This window comes from Canis lupus, chromosome 20 (assembly GCF_048164855.1).
Source record: "Canis lupus baileyi chromosome 20, mCanLup2.hap1, whole genome shotgun sequence".
Taxonomy (NCBI): Eukaryota; Metazoa; Chordata; class Mammalia; order Carnivora; family Canidae; genus Canis; species Canis lupus.
In genome coordinates this window covers 17,757,743-17,777,510 of record NC_132857.1, presented here as the reverse complement: position 1 = coordinate 17,777,510, position 19,768 = coordinate 17,757,743, and the positions used below count along the sequence as shown (strand labels likewise).

The 19,768-nt window shown below is 39.0% G+C and overlaps 1 protein-coding gene across 1 annotated transcript in view; it reads right to left on the bottom strand.

Moving 5' to 3' along the window:
- The window catches only part of ANKRD50 (ankyrin repeat domain containing 50), a 31,197-nt gene extending 15,343 nt beyond the window's left edge, over positions 1 to 15,854 (bottom strand). Inside the window, exons 1-2 of the mRNA XM_072788482.1 lie at positions 15,628 to 15,854; positions 13,103 to 14,048 (exon numbers count right to left, since the gene is read on the bottom strand). Coding sequence (XP_072644583.1) covers positions 13,103 to 13,614 — 512 coding nt within the window. The 5' untranslated portion in view covers positions 13,615 to 14,048; positions 15,628 to 15,854. The remainder of the gene's footprint in view (positions 1 to 13,102; positions 14,049 to 15,627) is intronic.
- Positions 15,855 to 19,768: the final 3,914 nt, after the last annotated feature.

Sequence of the window (19,768 nt, the reverse complement as noted above, 5' to 3'; positions counted from 1 at the left end):
TTAGTTTACATTTGCCTATCATGAGGCCAATCACATTCACACATGCCTAGGAGTCATAGTTTTTTTTCTTTAAATTGTGTCTTCGTATTTCTTTACCCATTTTACAAAAGACTATCAATTTTTCTTTTAGGGACGCCTTAGTATTAAAGAAGTACGTTTGTTGCTAATTTTCACCCACTATATGTTATTTTTCTTTTTGGCTTTTAAAGGTATTTTTTAACATGCAGTTTCTTTCTTTGTTTTTATGTAGATAATATATCAGAGCTTTTTTTTTTATGATTCCTGAGTTTTATGTCACTTTTCTGAGGGTACTTCCCAACTTTATGCTTAAAAAACATTTCCTCATGTCTTCTTCAAAAGCTTTGAATATTTTATTTTTACTTTTTAATCAAATTAATTTTGACATAAAGATGTGACCTAGGGTTCCAATTTATTGTTCCATATGGCTCCACAGATATTCCAAAACTATTTATGAAATTATATTTCTCCTATTGATTTGAAATATCTCCCTTTTCACAGAGTAAGTCCTAATATATACTTTGGATATATTTCATTTCATTCTGTTGTCTTACCATCTCTTTTCCAAGCACTTTTATTTCTGCTTCATGTAATAGTTTAACTCCAGCAATTGCTTATTAATTACATTTTCAATTAAGGCTATATGATGTTTGGCCACGCATTTCTTTTGTTCCATGGCAACATTTTTCCGGTGAGAGTTTTCTGTGCTCGGTTTCTCAGATTCCTTCCTCTTTTGTTCCTGAGATATATTTTTAAATATCTGTGACAGCTCTTCTTCAGTAAGATAAGTTCCCTCTGGACCAGCAATTGCAGGTTAGTGTATCCAGTGTCCAGGCTTGTAAGAATTCTCCTTATGACTCAGAGTTACAGGCATGAAAAAGGCCTTTGAGCTTCTACTTCTCCCCAGCCAATTAAGACCAGAAGCTGTGGGGATACACACATGAGGCATGGTTTCTCACCACAAACCTCTCCTGAACTACCCCCAAATGTCTGACTCACTCTTCTCTGCCCTCTTTGTTCTTCCTTTCTACCTAACTGGGTCCAGGGGAGCTTTTAGTACATAAGTCTTTAACCTGTCTCCATGGTTCCAAATAAGAGCTTTTATACTCTTGATGATATTCAGGGTATGGACTTATTTTAAAGAATAAATGTTCTGCTAGTTTTGTCTGCATCTCAATTTGATGTTAACTTCCATATTATATTGAGGTTTGGGCTTATAGCTCTTTTATCGTTTTACTTTCTTGCTTTTGTACTATTTTCCATGTCTTAATCATATTACAACCAGAAGCCAGTTTATGGCTTTAAAAATGTTAAGCTATTTTTTCTAGTCTTGACCTCACCTAAATCTCAAAAGTAAAAATCCCCCAAACTATCTATCCCTGTGGATACCCCATATGCATCTCAAATTTAAATGTTTAAAGAAGTATCCTCTCAATTTTTCCCCCCAAATACATTCTTCTCCACCTGCCTTCTCCATGTCACTTAATGTATCTTATCATCCCCTAATTTCTTTTTATAAGATTTTATTTATTTGAAAGAGAGGGAGAGAAACAGAAAGAGGGGGAGGGGGGAGAGAGAGAGAGAGAGAGAGAGCTTGTGCAGACAAATATGGGGGTGGGCGGGAGAAACAGGCTCCCTGCTGGGCAGAGCGCCCAACACAGGGCTCCATCTCAGGACCTTGGAATCATGACCAAAGCCAAAGGCAGATGCTTAACTGACTGAGCTACCCAGGTGCCCGATCATCCCCTAGTTTCTTTTTTTTTTTTTTAAATATTTTATTTATTTATTCATGATAGAGAGAGAGAGAGAGAGAGAGGCAAAGACACAGGCAGAGGAAGAAGCAGGCTCCATGCAAGGAGTCCGATATGGGACTCGATCCCAGGACTCCCAGGATCATGCCCTGGGCCAAAGGCAGGCGCTAAACCGCTGAGCCACCCAGGGATCCCATCCCCTAGTTTCTTAAGTCAAAAATCATAGGTTTCATTCCTGAGTTCTCCCTTTTGCTCCAGCCACAATGCTCTCCTTTCAGTTCTAACATCAAACATGTCTTTTACTCCTGAAGGACACCTTCCCTAATCACCATGTCTTAAGAAGACTTTGTCATCACTTACTACTGCTACTCTAAACACTGCATCTCAACTGTCTTCTTTGTACTAGTTATATTCTCAAATTAATTTATTGCATTATTTGTGTAAGTTGTAAGGCTAAGTGAAGCTCTTTCCACCTCCGTATCCCCTCCTCTAGGATTTGGCTGTCTTCTCCTACCACACTAAGCTACTCTTCTTCATATCTTCTCAACCTTTCAATTATGAAATATATCAATATCCAGATCTTGGATCTTCTCTTTACCTATTTATATTCACTTTTTACATAAGTTTATTAATGCCCTTAAGTACCATCTATATGCCACTGAAAACCAAATTTATATACACAGCCAGGAACTTTTTTTCTGAATCTAGACTTGTGAATCCAACTACTTACTCAACTTCTCTGCTTAGATATCTAATGTTGAATATATATTAAAACCCAAACTTCAGACCTCTAAACCTCATCTTGTGTTTCCCTTAGTCTTCTCCATTTCAGTAAAGGGCAATCCCATTCTTCCAGTTTCTCAGAACCACAATTTTACTTCTCTTTGTTCTCTTCATACTCCACACATCCAATGTGCTTTCAGATCAATCTTAAAAATAATCAAAACACAGTAATTCTCACTACCTCCACCACTCTACCCAAGTCCAAGCACCACTGCCTCTTACTTCCATTACTGCACTAATCCGGTACTTATTGCCTTGCTTCCACCTTCACCAAACTAGTTCTCAACTAAGTAGCCAACATGATACTTTAAAATCTTAAGCTAGATGTTACTATGCTGTTTAAAAGACCTGATATCTTCCAAACTACTAATAGTGAAAATAAATGAATAAATGTACATGTTGTACTTACAACAGCCTTGAAGTCCACACATTGTATGGATCCTATTTCTCTACTTGACTCCTTTTTTTTTTTTTTAAGATTTTATTTATTTATTCATGAGAGACACAGAGAGATAAAGAGAGAGGCAGAGACACAGGCAGAGGGAGAAGCAGGCTCCATGCAGGGAGCCCGATGTGGGACTCGATTCCGGGTCTCCAGGATCAGACCCTGGGCTGAAGGCAGTGCTGAACCGCTGAGCCACCCGGGCTGCCCCCCAAATTCCTAATGTTTTAAATTAAAATATATTATTCCTCAGTCAAGAAATAGTTACTGAGTCTCTACTATATTCTATGCCCTGGAGATATAAAGGGAACAAGACAGGTAAATAGTCTGCTCATTCCAGTAGGTAGGCATAAAGTCAAAGTAAACAAATGGCACAAAATAATTTCAGATCATGATAGACACTGAAAACTAAGGAATGAAGAAAATAAAAGTGTGATGATCTGATTTAAGAAACTGACTGGGTAGGAGACTTCTTAAAGATGTGATGTAAAGGAAAGGCTCTCTGAGGAGGTAATATTAAAGCTGGCATCTAAGTGATATCAGAGCAAGTAGTCACATAGAACTACTGGCTGGAATTTGACCTATTTCAGAACATAACAAGGGTAATGATGTGGATAAAGAGCAATGAATAAGGATGAAAGTGGTACAAGCTGAGGTCAAACGCTAGGCAAGACTGGATCATGTAAGTTTATATTTTACTCTAAAGGTAGTGAGAAGCCATTGGCAGATTTTAAGCAGGTAATTAATATGATCTGATACTCCAACTGGTTTGTGAAGGTAAGAGGGACAACAACAGCAACAGGAAAACCATATTGGGAGGCCAGTGCAGGAGTCTATGCAAGAAAGAACAGAAGTAGTAGAAATGGGGCTGCATAGAGGTGAAGACATTTGTTTTATCACTGAAATAAAACAAAAATAGTTAATGGATTGAATGTAGGGGATGAGTCAAATTGAGGAATCAATGATTTCTAAAGTTTTGATGAAAATTATGGATTTTGTACGTGAAGTATTATTTCCTTAGCTTTTTTACTGCTAGCTATTTTTACAATAGTGGTATAGTATTGGTTCCACACCTCTAGCATTCTCCTTGAACCGAGAAGCTAGCCACAACATGTCCTTCTCATGGTGATAGTACAAACAAAGAGGATAAACCCAACTACTCATGCACATTTTAAGCCTCTGTTTGAATCATGTCTACTGACATTGCACTGGCCAAAGCAAATCTCACATGGTTGAACCAAACGGAAAAAGTCAGAGAAGTATATTTCTCCTCTGGTAGAAGGACCTGCAATATCATATAGCAAAGACCAAGAGTACATGGAGAGATGAAGAACAAAAACAAATCAATCTATCACAGTTTCTATGTATTCAAATCATGAGTCATAATTGTAAAAGGTCTGTAACTTCTGGAAAGCTCCAAATCTTTCTTCTAGATAACCGCAAGATATAATTAGTTCTCCTAATTAATACTTATTTATTAAGCAATTATATGAGCACTTAAAATTCTATTTTATTACCAATGGCTATATTTAACTATGCATGTACACAGTAAAAAAAACAATAACAGTAGAATATTTCTCAGATTAGAATAACACGAAAGACAAAAAAACTGACTGAAAAAAAGTAAGACAATTATATATAGTATGGTCAAAGACATAATGAGAACAACGGGAGGGTAAATAGGCAACCAATCAACGGGAGGGTAAATAGGCAACCAATCAGAATATACTTAAAAATGTATTTTTTAAAATGTAAGCTCTATGCCCAACATGGGACTTGAACTCACAACCTTGGAAATCAAGAGTCAAATGCTTTACTGATCGAGCCAGTCAGATACCCCTTAGAGATATTTTTAAGGGCAGAAAAGCATTTACTTCATTAATTCAAGCCTCTACTATATGGAAACCATTTTATTTCATAAAATTTTTTAAAAACTGCAAACATGCTAAAAACAAAGTAAAAACAAAACAAAACCACCTAAGAAGAAAATAATCTACAATATATAAAATAAAAAATCCATACCTTTATTTTACATACATGAAGTTCTCATTAAACACTGAGAAAAGTAAGAATATTCTTACTTTTCACATCTCCTACTAGCTTTAACACTCCTACATGCTTAAAATGTTTCTTAAACAACAAATAACCTTATGTGCTCTGATGAGGCTTCTGAAACAGGATACTGCTTTAGATGGAACAGAATGAAATTATCAAGAGCTATAAAGATATGCAGAGAAATTTGAATTTGTTGTATAGGTTATCACAGTCTCAGAAGAATGACCCAAAGAAAGCACTGTTTTACTATGGTTAATTGGCAAACTATGAACAAAATGAATTGGGATATAGAGGCTAAAATTAAGTAGATCAACTAGGAGTAGATGAATAAATATTCTAGATTAGGGTAAAAGATTCAAGAAACATTCTAAGAAAAAGATTAAATGCCTTAGAATAAACTAATAGGAAAAAAAAAAAAAAACCACCTCTAGAAACAAGCTCAGGGCAGTGCTTCTTAAACTTCAATGTGTACAAGATTCACTTAGGAAATGGGTTTAAAGGCATATTCAGATTCAACAGACCTGAGATTCTCCATTTCTACTAACCTCCAAGTGATGCCAATAATGTTGATCTTAAGATCACACTTTTAAGTAGAAAGAGTCTAGGAAATAATTAAGAAACAACTTAGATAAAAAAGTCAGTTTTCCCAGAATTTCTGATAATGATCAAGTTTCATATTATATGCTTTCCATGTATCCTTCCATCTTGGCACCTGTTAAAGTTGCATTTTTACATTTATTTTTGTGATTATTTGTTCCAAGTATTTCCCCACACACACTTAACCCGGTGAGTGTCCTGTTTGGGTCACAACTTTAGCCCTGACACTGAGTGTATTTCAGGCACCCAGCAGGTGCAGAATATTCATTTCAGAAATAAATGAATGAGCCAATGAATAGAAATGTTAAGAAAGATGATGATTTGAAAAACACAGAAAGGGCAGCCCTGGTGGCTCATCGGTTTAGCGCCGCCTTCAGCCGGGGGTGTGATCCTGGAGACCCGGGATCAAGTCCCACGTCAGGCTCCCTGCATGGGGCCTGCTTCTCCCTCTGCCTGTGTCTCTGCCTCTACCTCTCTCTCTGTGTCTCTCGTGAATAAACAAATAAAATCTTTAAAAAAAAAGAAAAAAAAAAGAAAAACACAGAAAGTGAAAAGATACATGTTGATCAGAATGAGGATAAAAGCTGATGATACAGATTCATTGCTATCATATTAGACATGAGCATTGGAAGCCATGTAAAGTAAATAAAATTATTGAAGGAGTGTGTTTAAAGAGAGAAGGAAGACCTAAGTATGCTTTGTTGAACAAATACTTAGAACCTAGAGGGTTCTCTAGGGAGGGTAACCAAACAACAGAGTCATGGGATTTGGAAAGGAAGAAATTCAAATAATGAAACAAATTCTAAGGCTAAGATGGAGTGAGCAATGAGTTCAAAATCTACTATGCATAAATATCTTTCTGTGATTATGGATACATAGAAGTCTGACTTCAATAAGTTAAAAAATGAGGTGAAAGTAGTATTTGCATACAAAAATTCAAGATATGAAGATTTAGTGGGAAATTTGAAAAAATATATTTTTTTCAGAGGAATAGGAAACATGTTTCTGTATGAAAATGCCAGTAGGGGCCAGGCTGGATTTATAGACAAATGAAGTAGTCTTGGAATAGAGTAATAGAGTTGGGGAAACTCAATCAAATGAGGGCATGTAGGCCCCATCTAAAGACAGCAGCTAACTCAGTTCCACCAGATTACTGATTCAAAAGAATGAGAACCTAATATTGTCAAAATTTCCATTTCTTTCCAAGAACAAATAAAAATCTGGACGTGTGTGTGTGTGTGGAATTTCCTGAATTGGGTAAAAAATATTCTATTTGTAGGGCATAACTTTTACTCTCTCTGTTCTAAAAAAAAAAAAAAAAAAAAAAAATTTCTGAGCTAAGAAGTAAATGAAAGAATGACCAAGCAGAACTAAAAACGTGGCTGAAATCAAACAGCATAAATATGGACCAATAGGTTATGTCATTTTTCCTTTTTTTTTATAGGTAATGTCATTATAGCAGAAGTGACTAAAGGTTAAGGAATAGTTCGTAAAAATGATAAGGTGTACCAGGAACGGGAATCAATGGAAGGCTCTTAGATATAAAGTATAAAAGAGAAAGAATCCATCAGGGGTAGAAAGAAGAGGTTTTAGGAAGGGAACATGGGCGGGTTTGAATAAATGGAAGTCCATCTTAAAGTAAAAATAACATGATTAAAAGTTGGAAACAACAGACAATTCAATGAAAAATGACTATCTTAGACTAAAAAGAAATATAGAATTTTGATTATGAAAATGATATTCATTTATTTAAAATATGAACAGTAAAGATACTTTACAAGATCTTTTAATCTGATAATTGCTAGGAATGGATAATGACAATTATTTTAAATAGTATTAGTTATACAAGACAGATAATAGAAAGGGAATATTTTGCCTTGAAAATACCCCAAAACCAAAAGTAAGAGGGAAGCACACATTCCAGTCTCATTCTGTTCTTGTCCCTTTGTTGAGTATGCCAAAAATACTTGGAGCCAGTTAAGACAGAAGATAGACATCTGACCACTTAAAACTATCTGGACTAATGCCATATTCATACATGCTAAAGAGCAGACACAGCAGGTTAATAAATTAATAATCACTATACCAGACTGGTCTGCATGGAAAACTGACCTAAATGATATACCATTTCAATTCTTTCTTTTGCAAGAGCTTCAGCTGTCCTTCAATTAGGTTCAAACATATTCTAGATAGGTAAGTAGCATTATTCACTCATTCAAATGATAATCATTTATCACTTACTATATGCAAAGTGCTGTTCAAAGCACTATGGTAAACATAAAAAAATTAATCAGTCATGAATAATGTCATGAAGAAGCATATGCCTAATAGAGGAGATAACAGAAGATGCATGCATAAAGAAGCTAAAAATCTAAAGAGATACAAGTGAAAAATTATAAATGTTCAAGATAAGGAAATAAAAAGATTAGAAGATTTAACCATTTGAGGATTCCCATCTGATGTAAACAAATGTCATTTGGTCTTCAATTCCTTTCTTTTTTTTTTAAAAAAAGGTGTTTTTTTAAAAAATTTTTTTATTTATTTATGATAGGCACACAGTGAGAGAGACAGGCAGAGACACAGGCAGAGGAAGAAGCAGGCTCCATGCACCTGGAGCCCGACGTGGGATTCGATCCCGGGTCTCCAGGATCGCGCCCTGGGCCAAAGGCAGGCGCTAAACCGCTGCGCCACCCAGGGATCCCTTCAATTCCTTTCTAACAAGCATTTCACTACTAACACATGTTTTTCTGCTAAACTCTCAAAGTTTAGAGTCAGTCATCCTAATTCTTCATCACAATTTTATTCCATTTGCACATCGCACAGAACAAAATTCTTTTACTCAGGAAAATTGATATAACACATAGAAAACTCATACCTGGTCCTGTAGATTGTTAATTAAAAATAAAAATTACAGAATGAGATCTACCAGGAACAAAAATTTGTATTTCCTAGCACCACATCCATCTAAATTGCCAAGAACACCCTTGGGTTCAAGGACCATGACAGGAAGGTTCAGAAAGGAGTTTCTGGTTGAATGAAATAACCACATTCATTCATTTCTGCCTCTAAACCAGTCACAAGATCTGAAACTACCACACTCCTTCTCACATTTCCTAACTTAGATATCTTGATACTTCTGTCAAAAATAACTGAGATTTGTTTTACAGTTTTATGACTGCCAGGGAACTGTAACACTAACTTTAGAAAATATACAAAATATACAAAGTTTTCCAAAAAGAGGCTGAAAAGGCAAAACTGGCAAAGGGAAAAAGGCAAAAAAAAGAAAAAAGAAATCAGTCTCTAATTCTCAAATAAAAATGTAATTGTCATTAACTTAGTTTCATCAACAGAAATGAGAAAAAAAATCTAAATATAGCAACAATAGCTTTGCACTTTAACCAATTAAAAGAGAAACAGGGAAAAGGGAAAAAAATAAATTAAGGGGTCTTCATCCATCATTCCCTTTAGCAGATCACATAACTCTTTGCAGCTAGTGTTAAAACATTCAAGTGTTTCATGAACACTCGAACAAGTATTTATCCCAAATATTATTTCCCTTTATACCAATAACTTTTATTGTAAGAACTTAAGCTCCATGAAGGCAGGGCATTTTGTCTGTTCTATTCACTGATTTATGCACAGCTGAATTCGACCTAACACACAGAAGGTTCTCAAGAAGTATCTCCAGCTGAACTGTGCTTAAAACACAAAAGACTCAAATATTTGCTATAAAAATCAATGAATATCAGAAGAAATTTTGTGACAACTAAATCTAAAAATCAAGATACTATATTATGACAGAAAGGAAAGAAAGCAGCATTTAACTAGAGTAAAATAACGTTCCTCTTTTTTTTTTTTTTTTTTTTTTTAAGATTTTAGTTATTTACTCATGAGAGACACAGAGAGGCAGAGACACAGAGGAGAAGCAGGCTCCATGAAGGGAGCCTGATGTGGGACTCGATCCCGGGACTCCAGGACCATGCCCTGGGCCAAAGGCTGGCGCCAAACTGCTGCGCCACTCAGGGATCCCCCATCTTATTTTTATTATCACATAGGAAAAAGGATTTCAATAGACCAGTAATTAACAAGTTACCATGTAGGTGTATGACTTCACGTAAGAAGTTTTTTTTTTTTTTTGTGGTATTACATATTCTATCTAGTATTATTGAAGATAAAACTAGGGAAAAATTTAGGAAGTAAATTGCAGAAAGTGTATAAAAATGCATTCAATAATAAATCGCTTCTCTGCAATTCCCCCAACTTTGTGAATCTGTGAAGAACTAAGATTTTTATCAATTTTCTATTACTATTAAATTGTCTCATACGTGAATATATTAAACTATCAATATTATTAAGTGTTAGATGTTTAAAAAGGAACAATACAAAACTGGTTTTTAATTTTTTTCTTTTAAAGATTTTATTTATTTATTAAAGACACAGAATGAGAGAGAGAGAGAGAAAGAGAGGCAGAGACACAGGCAGAGGGAGAAGCAGGCTCCATGCAGGGAGCCTGACGTGGGACTCGATCCCGGGTCTCCAGGATCACACCCTGGGCTGCAGGCGGCGCTAAACCACTAAGCCACCGGGGCTACCCTTAATTTTTTTCAAAAGCATATTATAATATGCTTTGATCTCTGTCTCGCTTAAAATATTATAACTTCTTGAAAACAGTGATTGTTTACCTGTTAAATTACATTTCTCCCTGCCTAAATAAAATCAATTCCTATTAAAATGCTCTAAAGGACTTATTTAACCAATCAATCACCAATAAACTTAAAATAAAATCTTGACTCTGTCTAAAAAGTAAAGGCTTAGATCATCTAATGCAAAAATATTTCTCTTTAACTATGAACTGCATTGTCATATTTGCAATTGACTACGGTTATATTAGAGCTTCACAGTCTTAAAGGAAATGTACTCTATAAATCATCATAAACAGTTGTTACAATACCAGAGTCATCTAATTTATTTGATTAATTACTTTAAGATGAAGAAAGAAAGTGACCCAGGTTTTTGAAAAATCTAGGAAGAGATTAAGAGCACCAAAATGGTCCAAATAAAAAGGCTATGCTTCCTCTATCAAAATACAGATTAGGAATACAAAGTGATTAGTTCCTTCTGCCAATCAGAAAATCAGGACTGGTGGGGTTTTTACATATAGCTCTAATTGCTTATTTCCCTTCAATTAGTTAAAAGTCACACAGGGAAAAAAATAGGGGGACCATCTGAGTATAAGGACCTTTTTCAGAAAAATCTATGCTACCATACAGAATGATATGCTCAAAATCAAAATAAAGCAAAAATATAGAGTTATCAGACATGATTTAAAATTTTTAAAGACATTAGAAATTTACATATGAATTCTAAGAGAATAAACTGTAAAACTGCTTAATTTAGTTGGACTAATAAATTCAACTTAGCTAAGTTCTTTGAAACACTAATATGTTAAATCCACATAACTTACAAGAAATCACATTATAAAAAATGAAAATTCAGCTCTTCAACTAGTGTTAGGATCATCAGAGAAAGTATAAAGTCCATTGGAAAAGAGCTGTTGATATACAGAGATTTTAAGTATCTTATAAAGTAGAGTTTTATATATTAAGGACTACACTACTGGTTCCATTCACAGTGATTCCATTTTTAAAACTGTCCACTGAACCTGGTATTTCATATTTGTGCACCAGTATCACCTATCAGATTTACTTGTTACTTAAAAATGATCTAATAGTTTTAACCCTGATGTTGGTGGCTAACAGGAAAAGATAGCAGATTTGCCCTGAGTTTTATTGAATTACAATTATACATTAAAAACTGCAAAAATATCACACCTCTCAAAGATACCTCCCTTTGGGTGACTTTAATATACCTGTCCCATGTTTAAATTCATATACCACTATCCATAAAGATCATTCCAGATTACTACTACACATCACTTATATGAGTAATCTGAAACCTACACTCAAAATCACAACTGTGACACACACCCCTGTCCTCCACAAACTTCCAATCTACTCTCCCCCTCGAGTCCTTCAAAGAGTTTCTATGATTACAAACATGTGCACATACACACATGCTTCAAATCCTAGCTCTGCCACTGACTAGCCTGTAACCTTAAACAAGCTACTTAAGCTTCCTGTGCCTTGGCTTCCTCATCCACGAAGTGGGAGTAATCACAGCACCTATCTCACAGGATTGCTATGAAAATTACGGAACAATATTTGTAAATCATTTAGAACACTGACACATAGTGTTTGCTATATTATTAGTATTTTCTATTATCACTTAAAAATGAATAGATTTAATGCCATTAAATCTGAGGACATCATAAAAAAAAATCACTCCTTTCATAGCGATTCAAATCCTGTTTCAATGACTCTAAGGGACACACAGAGAAACAGATGGACATTTGGTCACACACACACACACACACACACACACACACACACAGGTATGCTAATCTCCACCACATGGTATACCTGCCGCTTTAGGGAACAAACTCTTGCCTGCTAAGAACTATTTACCGTGCAGGGATAAAAGTCTATGGAAAATGGGTAATGCAAGTAGCAGTGAGGCAATAGCAAGCACAAAAATAACAATTTGCCTGCTTCTTCTACAATGAGCAGAGACGGGTGATATGCAAAGAATTATTCTCAAGGAATCACATTTTCTTGAATACACTTTGGATCTACAACAACTCTAAAAAGCAACTTGCTCACTTCTGAGACCAATTGATTTACCTATGGGAAAATGCTTAATTGAGGTTAGGGAAAAGTTGTTTTTCATATTGACCACTACAAATACTAAAATTATGCCAGATTTTCATTATTTTATAAATATCACATATTTAAAAGTACCACTTAACTTTGTTTACTTGATAGGGGAATAAATCCCAAAACACAGATTTTCTGCAGATTCTCAATGGTCAATGATCTCTTTCAAAGAGAACTTGTCTTAGAGAAATAATAATACTATAAGCAAAAAAGATAGTAGATTCTATGCTGAAAGTTCCTTTAAATTCAGCATCATATTCAGTTCGCTCTCCCCGAAAACGTAGCCCACTTTCAGGCAGCTAAATGGTTTTCTCTACCATAAGAACATATAGCCCTCACCAGTTATAGATAACAGTAGAAAAGTAAATAAATAATATTCATAAGTTTAAAAAAATTAAATTTCAACAGTGTTTCACATTCTGTTATTAAACAAGTAAAATAAAAGACATACTTTTAATCCATATCCTATGCAACACAAAGCTTAAATTCTGTTTCTTTCAATACTCAAAGTAGACATGTGTATTTCAACTACAGATTACCCCCAAATACAGAGGTAGTACAGGTACCCCACAAAATAAAAAAATAAAAAAAACACTAAAAAAACTAAAAAAAAAAAGAGAGAATCTAGAAAACATGTGAATTTTTGCTTAGAAACCACAACATCAGGGCATTCTTATTGTTACCTTTTAAATGCTTCAGCTGGGTTCCTTTCACATTCTCCAGGCTGTAAGAGGCTTTGGACTGCTGGATCCCTTAGTTTATCCTCATATCCTTGGAGTAGTCCACTGCGGCAGATCTGGGCAACTAGACCTCTAATAAACCCTCCAACACACAAAGTATCAGAGTCTTGGGCTTTGCAGAAATGAAAGGCCAAAGCCTGTCGATGTAAACCTCTCTGCAAGCTTGTAGGTGAACTTGGCCACAACAGCTCAGTGCATAGGGCTGTCTTGCCACTGCCAGGCCCTCCTACCAACAACACACCCCAGGCAGCTCCTTTTCCAGAGACAACACTAGCATTATTCCCAGAATTCATTACAAGGGATGGTGTGTTGACAGCACTATTGCAGCAGTTAGTTTTCTCCTGGAGGCAATGCTGAAGCTTGTGGAAAACCCACTCCCTACAGTAAAACTGCTTCCCCTGCAGTAAACTCGTTTGAGCCATTTTGCAGACTTTCTCTTCCCAAGGATTAGTCATAATAGGTTCCTTATCTTCAACATCTGCTAGATCCTGGATACATCAACACAGGTCTTTACATCCATTAGGACATAACTTGCATATTAAGTTGACTTTGAATGATACATAACGAGTTACAGTAAAACCCAATAGCCACAGATGCCACTTGCCAACTGAATGTGCATGACTTTATTTGGCTCTTTACTCTTGATTATCAGCAGAGAATATATTAGTTTAACTGTTGAACTGGTAGAAAATTGCCTGGTTCCAAAGCATGGCAATACTTTCCCTAAATCTTGATGGGTCACATAACTCCATGGTTATGTCTGGAGTTTATGTGATTGTGGATGTTTCAAGTGTACAGATGAGACAATACATCTGGAAAACTAAAGAGAATGCCCAATCTTTCAATTTGTACAAAATGCTTCTCCAGATTCGAAGTGTTAACTCTGTATCTGAAAATTAGATGCAGAAAATATGTCCGTTATAGTAAATGCCATCAAATAGATTACGCGCATACAGCAGATAGGTAGGTAGCTCTATATTTCTTGTGGAAGGACAGTGGCTCCAACTATTAGACCTTGCCAGTTTCAGGCCTCTGGGCAACTGCCAGCGAGGAAACTGTTTCAGATTATGGCTTTTTATGTGGCAGAAATGACAGGCCTTCATAATCCAAAGCATTCCTCAAATGCACTTTTCAAGAGGGTAGATTCTTAAGGAACCTGTTCACAGGTTTTCTAGGTTCAAGATGCCTGGGAAAAATCAACATTTCCACAAGTAACCAAAATAGATCTTAGGGCAAAATATTGTAATGTTAAGAGCTTATTTACTTAGAAGCTTACAAAGGATACAATCTGCCACTTAAAATAATCCCAAAGATCCATATGCTTCCAAAAAAAAAAAAAAACCAAAAAACAAAAAACCCATATACTTAATCTTTGGCACTTTCAAAAAGTTGGACAATTACTCCCCCCGCCCAGAATCATAATTACATTTTCCTTCCTCTACGGTTATGCTTCCCAAACAGCTTACATTTCAATCGTTACCCTAGATTTTTGTTGTTGTTGTTGTTTGTAAACTTACTGTAGGAAGAACAAAAAAAACAAAACAACAAAAAAAAAAGGGGCTTTATGCACACACAGTAACATCCTTAACTCTTGGCCCAAAAGGTCCTTCCGACTAGGTTGGTAGAACAGCGCCAGTTAAAGGAAGCTCTATTACACTGCACAGTCCAGCCAGTCAAGGGCTCTGTTTACTCGCCTAAGTCACACTTCTTTTGTTGATAGTTCGCAAAATCTAGGGGATCCTTACCCGGGCTGCGGCTGGAGGGGAATGGGGAAGGGAGGGAGAAAAAAAAAAAAAAAATTTTTTTTTTTTTTTTTTTTTTTTCTTGAGGGGAGGCTGGGGATGATCTTCCATGAATGACACATCTAACTACGAGTGTGAGGGGAGTCCGTCCGTCCGTCCTTCCTCCGCGCTCAAGATGAAGGGTTCGGATGGGGCCGAGGGATGCAACCTACGGCAGTGGCCCGAGAAAAGGCTGCCGGGGAGGAGCGGGGCGCTTCGGGGCTGGGGGGCGCGGGAGGGGGGTGCCTACGGCTCCGGCCTCTGCTTCCAGCTGACAGACAAAAGGAACTCCGGGATTCCCAGGGACGGGAACCACCTCGGGATGGCGCGGCCGCCAGGAGCCGCAGGGGGGCCACCTCGGGGAGGCCACGCACCTCTTCCCTTCCAGAGGGCTGGGAACGCCCCAACACCCCGCCCCGCCCCGAGATTTTGGGGTGTGTCTGGGGGGGGAGGGGTGCCCGACGTCCTCGCGGATCCCAGGAGGGGTCGCCGCCCCCGCCCGACCCCCCGGGGCAGAACCAGGGGGAGAAGTGGGGTCTGCGGCCGAAGGGCTGCAGAGGCGCGGGCGGGGAGTCAGGTTCGAGCCCAGCCACAGCCCGAGCGCCCGAGCGCCCGAGCGCCCGAGCCCCCGAGCCCCCGAGCCGAGGAGGGGCCTGGCCCGTGCCGCCGCTGCCGCCCCTCGGTTACCTCCGCCGCCGCCGCCGCCGCCGCCGAGCCCCAGACACTTGCTCCTCCGAGAATCCGCGGCCGCCAGCGCTCCCCGGGCTCCAGCTGCAGCCGCGTCCTCCGCCCGGCCCGGGGCTCGCTCTCGGCTCCAGATCCCCCGCTTGGCCCCCGGCGACGGCCAGTTCCAGCTGCCCCGGCAGCCTCGGTCGAGCTCCTCCCAGCCCCCACCGGCCAACCGCCGCCGCCGCCGCCGCCGCCAGGGCAGTGACTGTCTCAGGCAGCCCGGGACGCGGCCGGCTCCGCCCCGCCCAGGCCCCGCCCCCGCCCCCGCCCCCGCGCAGGCCCCGCCCACCCGCCGCCCCGCCCCCGCGCAGGCCCCGCCCCCGCCGCCCGCGCGGCCTTTCTTCGCCCGCCGGCTCCTCCCCCCCGCGCCGCCGCCGCCGCCGCCGCCTGTGCCCGGGCGTGTGCGGGCGCCCGGACCCCGCTGCCGGCGTCGCGGGACGACCTTTCTCGGGGGTGGCCTTGGGGCCCCGCCTCTCGGGGGGCGGGGGCTGCGTTCTCACGTCCCGGGGCTCACGCGAGTCGCCGCTCCCACCCACCCCGTCACCGCTCGGCCCCGAGCCTTTCTTTGTCTTCCAGGCCGGAGGGGCTCGCGGGCTGGGGGGGGGCGCCCTGGCCGCCCCCGGGATGGGAGCTGAGCTGGGGGCTTGCGGCTGGCAGCTCCTTACACCCCTCGTCCCGGAAGGCCACCTCCCCGCCCCGATCGCCCGGGCTCCCTTGCAATCCCTGAAATTCCCGGGGCGCCTTTTACTCGCTCAGTCCGGGACGGAAGGGAGCCGGGCGAGAACCGGGAAGACTATCGTAAGATTGAAAAGTACAGGCGGGGTGCAGGGCGGCCTCCCCACCCGCTTGGTGGCAGGGACGCGGCCTCCGCCAGGTGGAGGCGGCAGGAGTCGGGGTCTGCTGTCAGCCCCCCCCCCCCCGCCCCGGGACGGGCGCCGCCGCGGGGAGAGTCCACGGTCGAGGTCACCCGGCTGGGCAGTCCCCGGAGGCCGCATTTGTGCTGGGAACGTGGGTGTGCGGCGACCGACCGAGCGGAAAACGCGCTATCTTCATTGTTTTATTATTGACGCTGGAGCCGCGAGCTCTCCTTCTCCCATTCTCCATTAATTTGAATATTTATTTCCCAAATACTAAACCAGCCTGCCATCTGTTTCTTTTTTTCTTTTTTCATTTTTCCTGGAATTCCAAAGTACAGCTATCACAGTTAACTAGAAAAACATATAACCGAATAGATTGCGCTTCGGCTTAGCCTTGCGCTCTGTTTATTCCTGGTTAGGAATATCCATTTGCAGCTTGCTGATCTTAGTATTTATTTATTCTTATTTTAGATTTATTTATTCATGATAGAGAGAGAGAGAGGGAGGGAGGCAGAAACATAGGGAGAAGCAGGCTGAGCCTAACGCAGGACTCGATCCCGGGACTCCAGGGTCGCGCCCTGGGCCAAAGGCAGGCGCCAAACCGCTGAGCCACCCAGGGATCCCCTGATCTTACTATTTATTTATTTATTTTTTATTTTTTAATTTTTTTTTCTGATCTTACTATTTAATTCATTGTGTGTGTGTGTGTGAATCCTGAGGTTCTATTCCAAAGCACAAGCAAGAAAGGCAGAAGATTTAAATTCTCCAGAATTCGAGAGCTGAAACTTGATTTTTTTTAAAAATACAATTTTGATTTGCATTTGCTTAATAAGCCATTTTAATTACCACTTAGCTTGTTCGCCACGAAGCTTTATAGTCTTCAACTCCTTCAATTTCATGGCTGTAATTTATGTTTAGAGAAAAAAATTATAAATATGTGCATCGTACTAGCATTTCCATTAAACTACTTGCTAATATAATAATTGAAATAATTTCTGCCCCGTACAGAGAGAAGTTACGGAAACTTGGTTTAGTGGGCCAATTTTTCTTTTTTAAGATTTTATTTATTTATTCCTGAGAGACATAGAGAGAGAGAGGCAGAGACACAGGCAGAGGGAAAAGCAGGCTCCATGCAGGGAGCCCAATGTGGGACTCGATCCTTGGACTCTAGGATCACACCCTGGGCTAAATAAAGGCAGGCGCTAAACTGCTGAGCCACCCAGGGATTCATATATATATATATTTATGATAACTATCTCAGAACACTACTTGAAATGCATCAGCAATAACTGAGCTGTAATTAATTTTCAGACTTGTTTGGAATTTTTTGGCTTTAAAGTTTATTTCACATTTCACTTTTATGGCTTTTTTGCTTTCCCGAATAGAAACATTTCTGAAGAGGAGGGACTATGCCCTACACAGCTTTGCATTCCCAACACTTAGCAAGGTTCCCTGCATGTAAAGCCCGTTTGTTCTTTCATTCCATAATTACTTACTTGAAGCTTCCAACGTACCTGGCATTGTGCTGAGCTTAGTGATGGGTTATACACGACTGCGGCTGAATGAAGATAATTTCTTAAAATCTGGGGAACTATTGCAGGGCAAAGGAAACAGGATTATTTTAGCCTACTTTTCTTTTGAAATATCCATCCAAAATGATGTTTTTTTGTTTTTTCCACCTCCTCTAAACCATATTGCTGCCTTTAAATCTCTCTCACCAAAAGCTGAGATCTCCATTGTTGGGGAGGAAAAAAAACTATATATATATATATATATATATATATATATATATATACACACACACACACATATATATTAGACATGTGCACATGCATATATCTAATATGTATGTGTATGTTCATGTGTTTACACTTAGTGGGCCTATTTACCGATCTAACCAGGACATTTTTTGAGAACAAAAAAAGAGAAACAATAAAATTAATTAAAATTTTTTAATTCTTAGATATATTTATTTATTGAATGGACGTTTGATTATATTTGGTGGAGATATCGAATAGTTCTATTGAAATATTATTTTCCAATAATATAAGTTACATATATAAACACATAAATATATATTTATACACTAAATTTTATGGCTTTTTTATCAATTACATGAATGCTAAAAATGGCATAAGCAGCATACTCAGTACATATTCACATAGATTAATCAATTTCTTAGTGTATTTTTTTACTAGCACTACATACTGGTATTTTTCCAGAGAATGCACTTTTTTAAAATGTAGTTTTCCTTATTTTTAATCTGTTCATAAAAATTGCCTCAAATCTTCCTCAGATTTGAATAAATTTGAAATTATTGACACCATTAATGCTTCTCTGTATACCATGGTATATATTTTTTAAAGGTTTTATTTATTCATGAAAGACACAAAGAGAGAGGCAGAGACATAGACAGAGGGAGAAGCAGGCTCCATGCAGAGAGCCTGATGTGGGACTCGATCCCGGGACCGGGATCACATCCTGAGCCACCCAGGCATCCCTACCATGATGTTTTCAATTGAAAATTTTCTCTGTAAGTGCTGAGGTACCTAGTAAGTTCAAAGCAAACTCTAATAAATAAAATATATTCTCAATTTAAATGTCTTTTTATTGAAATGCACAGTTTTCAGCCCAAATCTTTCCATAGGAGTGTTCTTTTTTCAACCTCAGAGTAACATAATTCAACAAATACTTTTACAAGACAAAGCTCATCATATATATTTGCTTTATGTTTATTTTTATAGTTGCAACCAAATTTAGATACTGCAAAATTATGGGTCTTCTCATTTTTAATCCAGTTAGATACAAAATATAATTTTATTCACTGAAAAACAGAAGCTCTATGAAAAGATTCTCCTCACAAGTTTAAGTGCTCCAAAGCACCAAAGCACAATCACAATTTTTTTTTTACAATTACGAATTTGAAAACTAAGTCTTTTATAATGTCTGTGCCCTATAGTGAAGTACATTCAGTTCCTTTCTTTTTTTTTTTTAAAGATTTATTTATTTATTTATGATAGACAGAGAGAGAGAGAGGCAGAGACACAGGCAGAGGGAGAAGCAGGCTCCATGCCGGGAGCCCAATATGGGACTCGATCCCTGGACTCCAGGATCGCACCCTGGGCCAAAGGCAGGTGCTATTCTGCTGAGCTACCCAGGGATCCCCCATTCAGTTCCTTTCTTGATTGGTAGAGGTATACTTCAATATTTTCCTGTTTGCAACTTTTGCTTTCAATAATTAC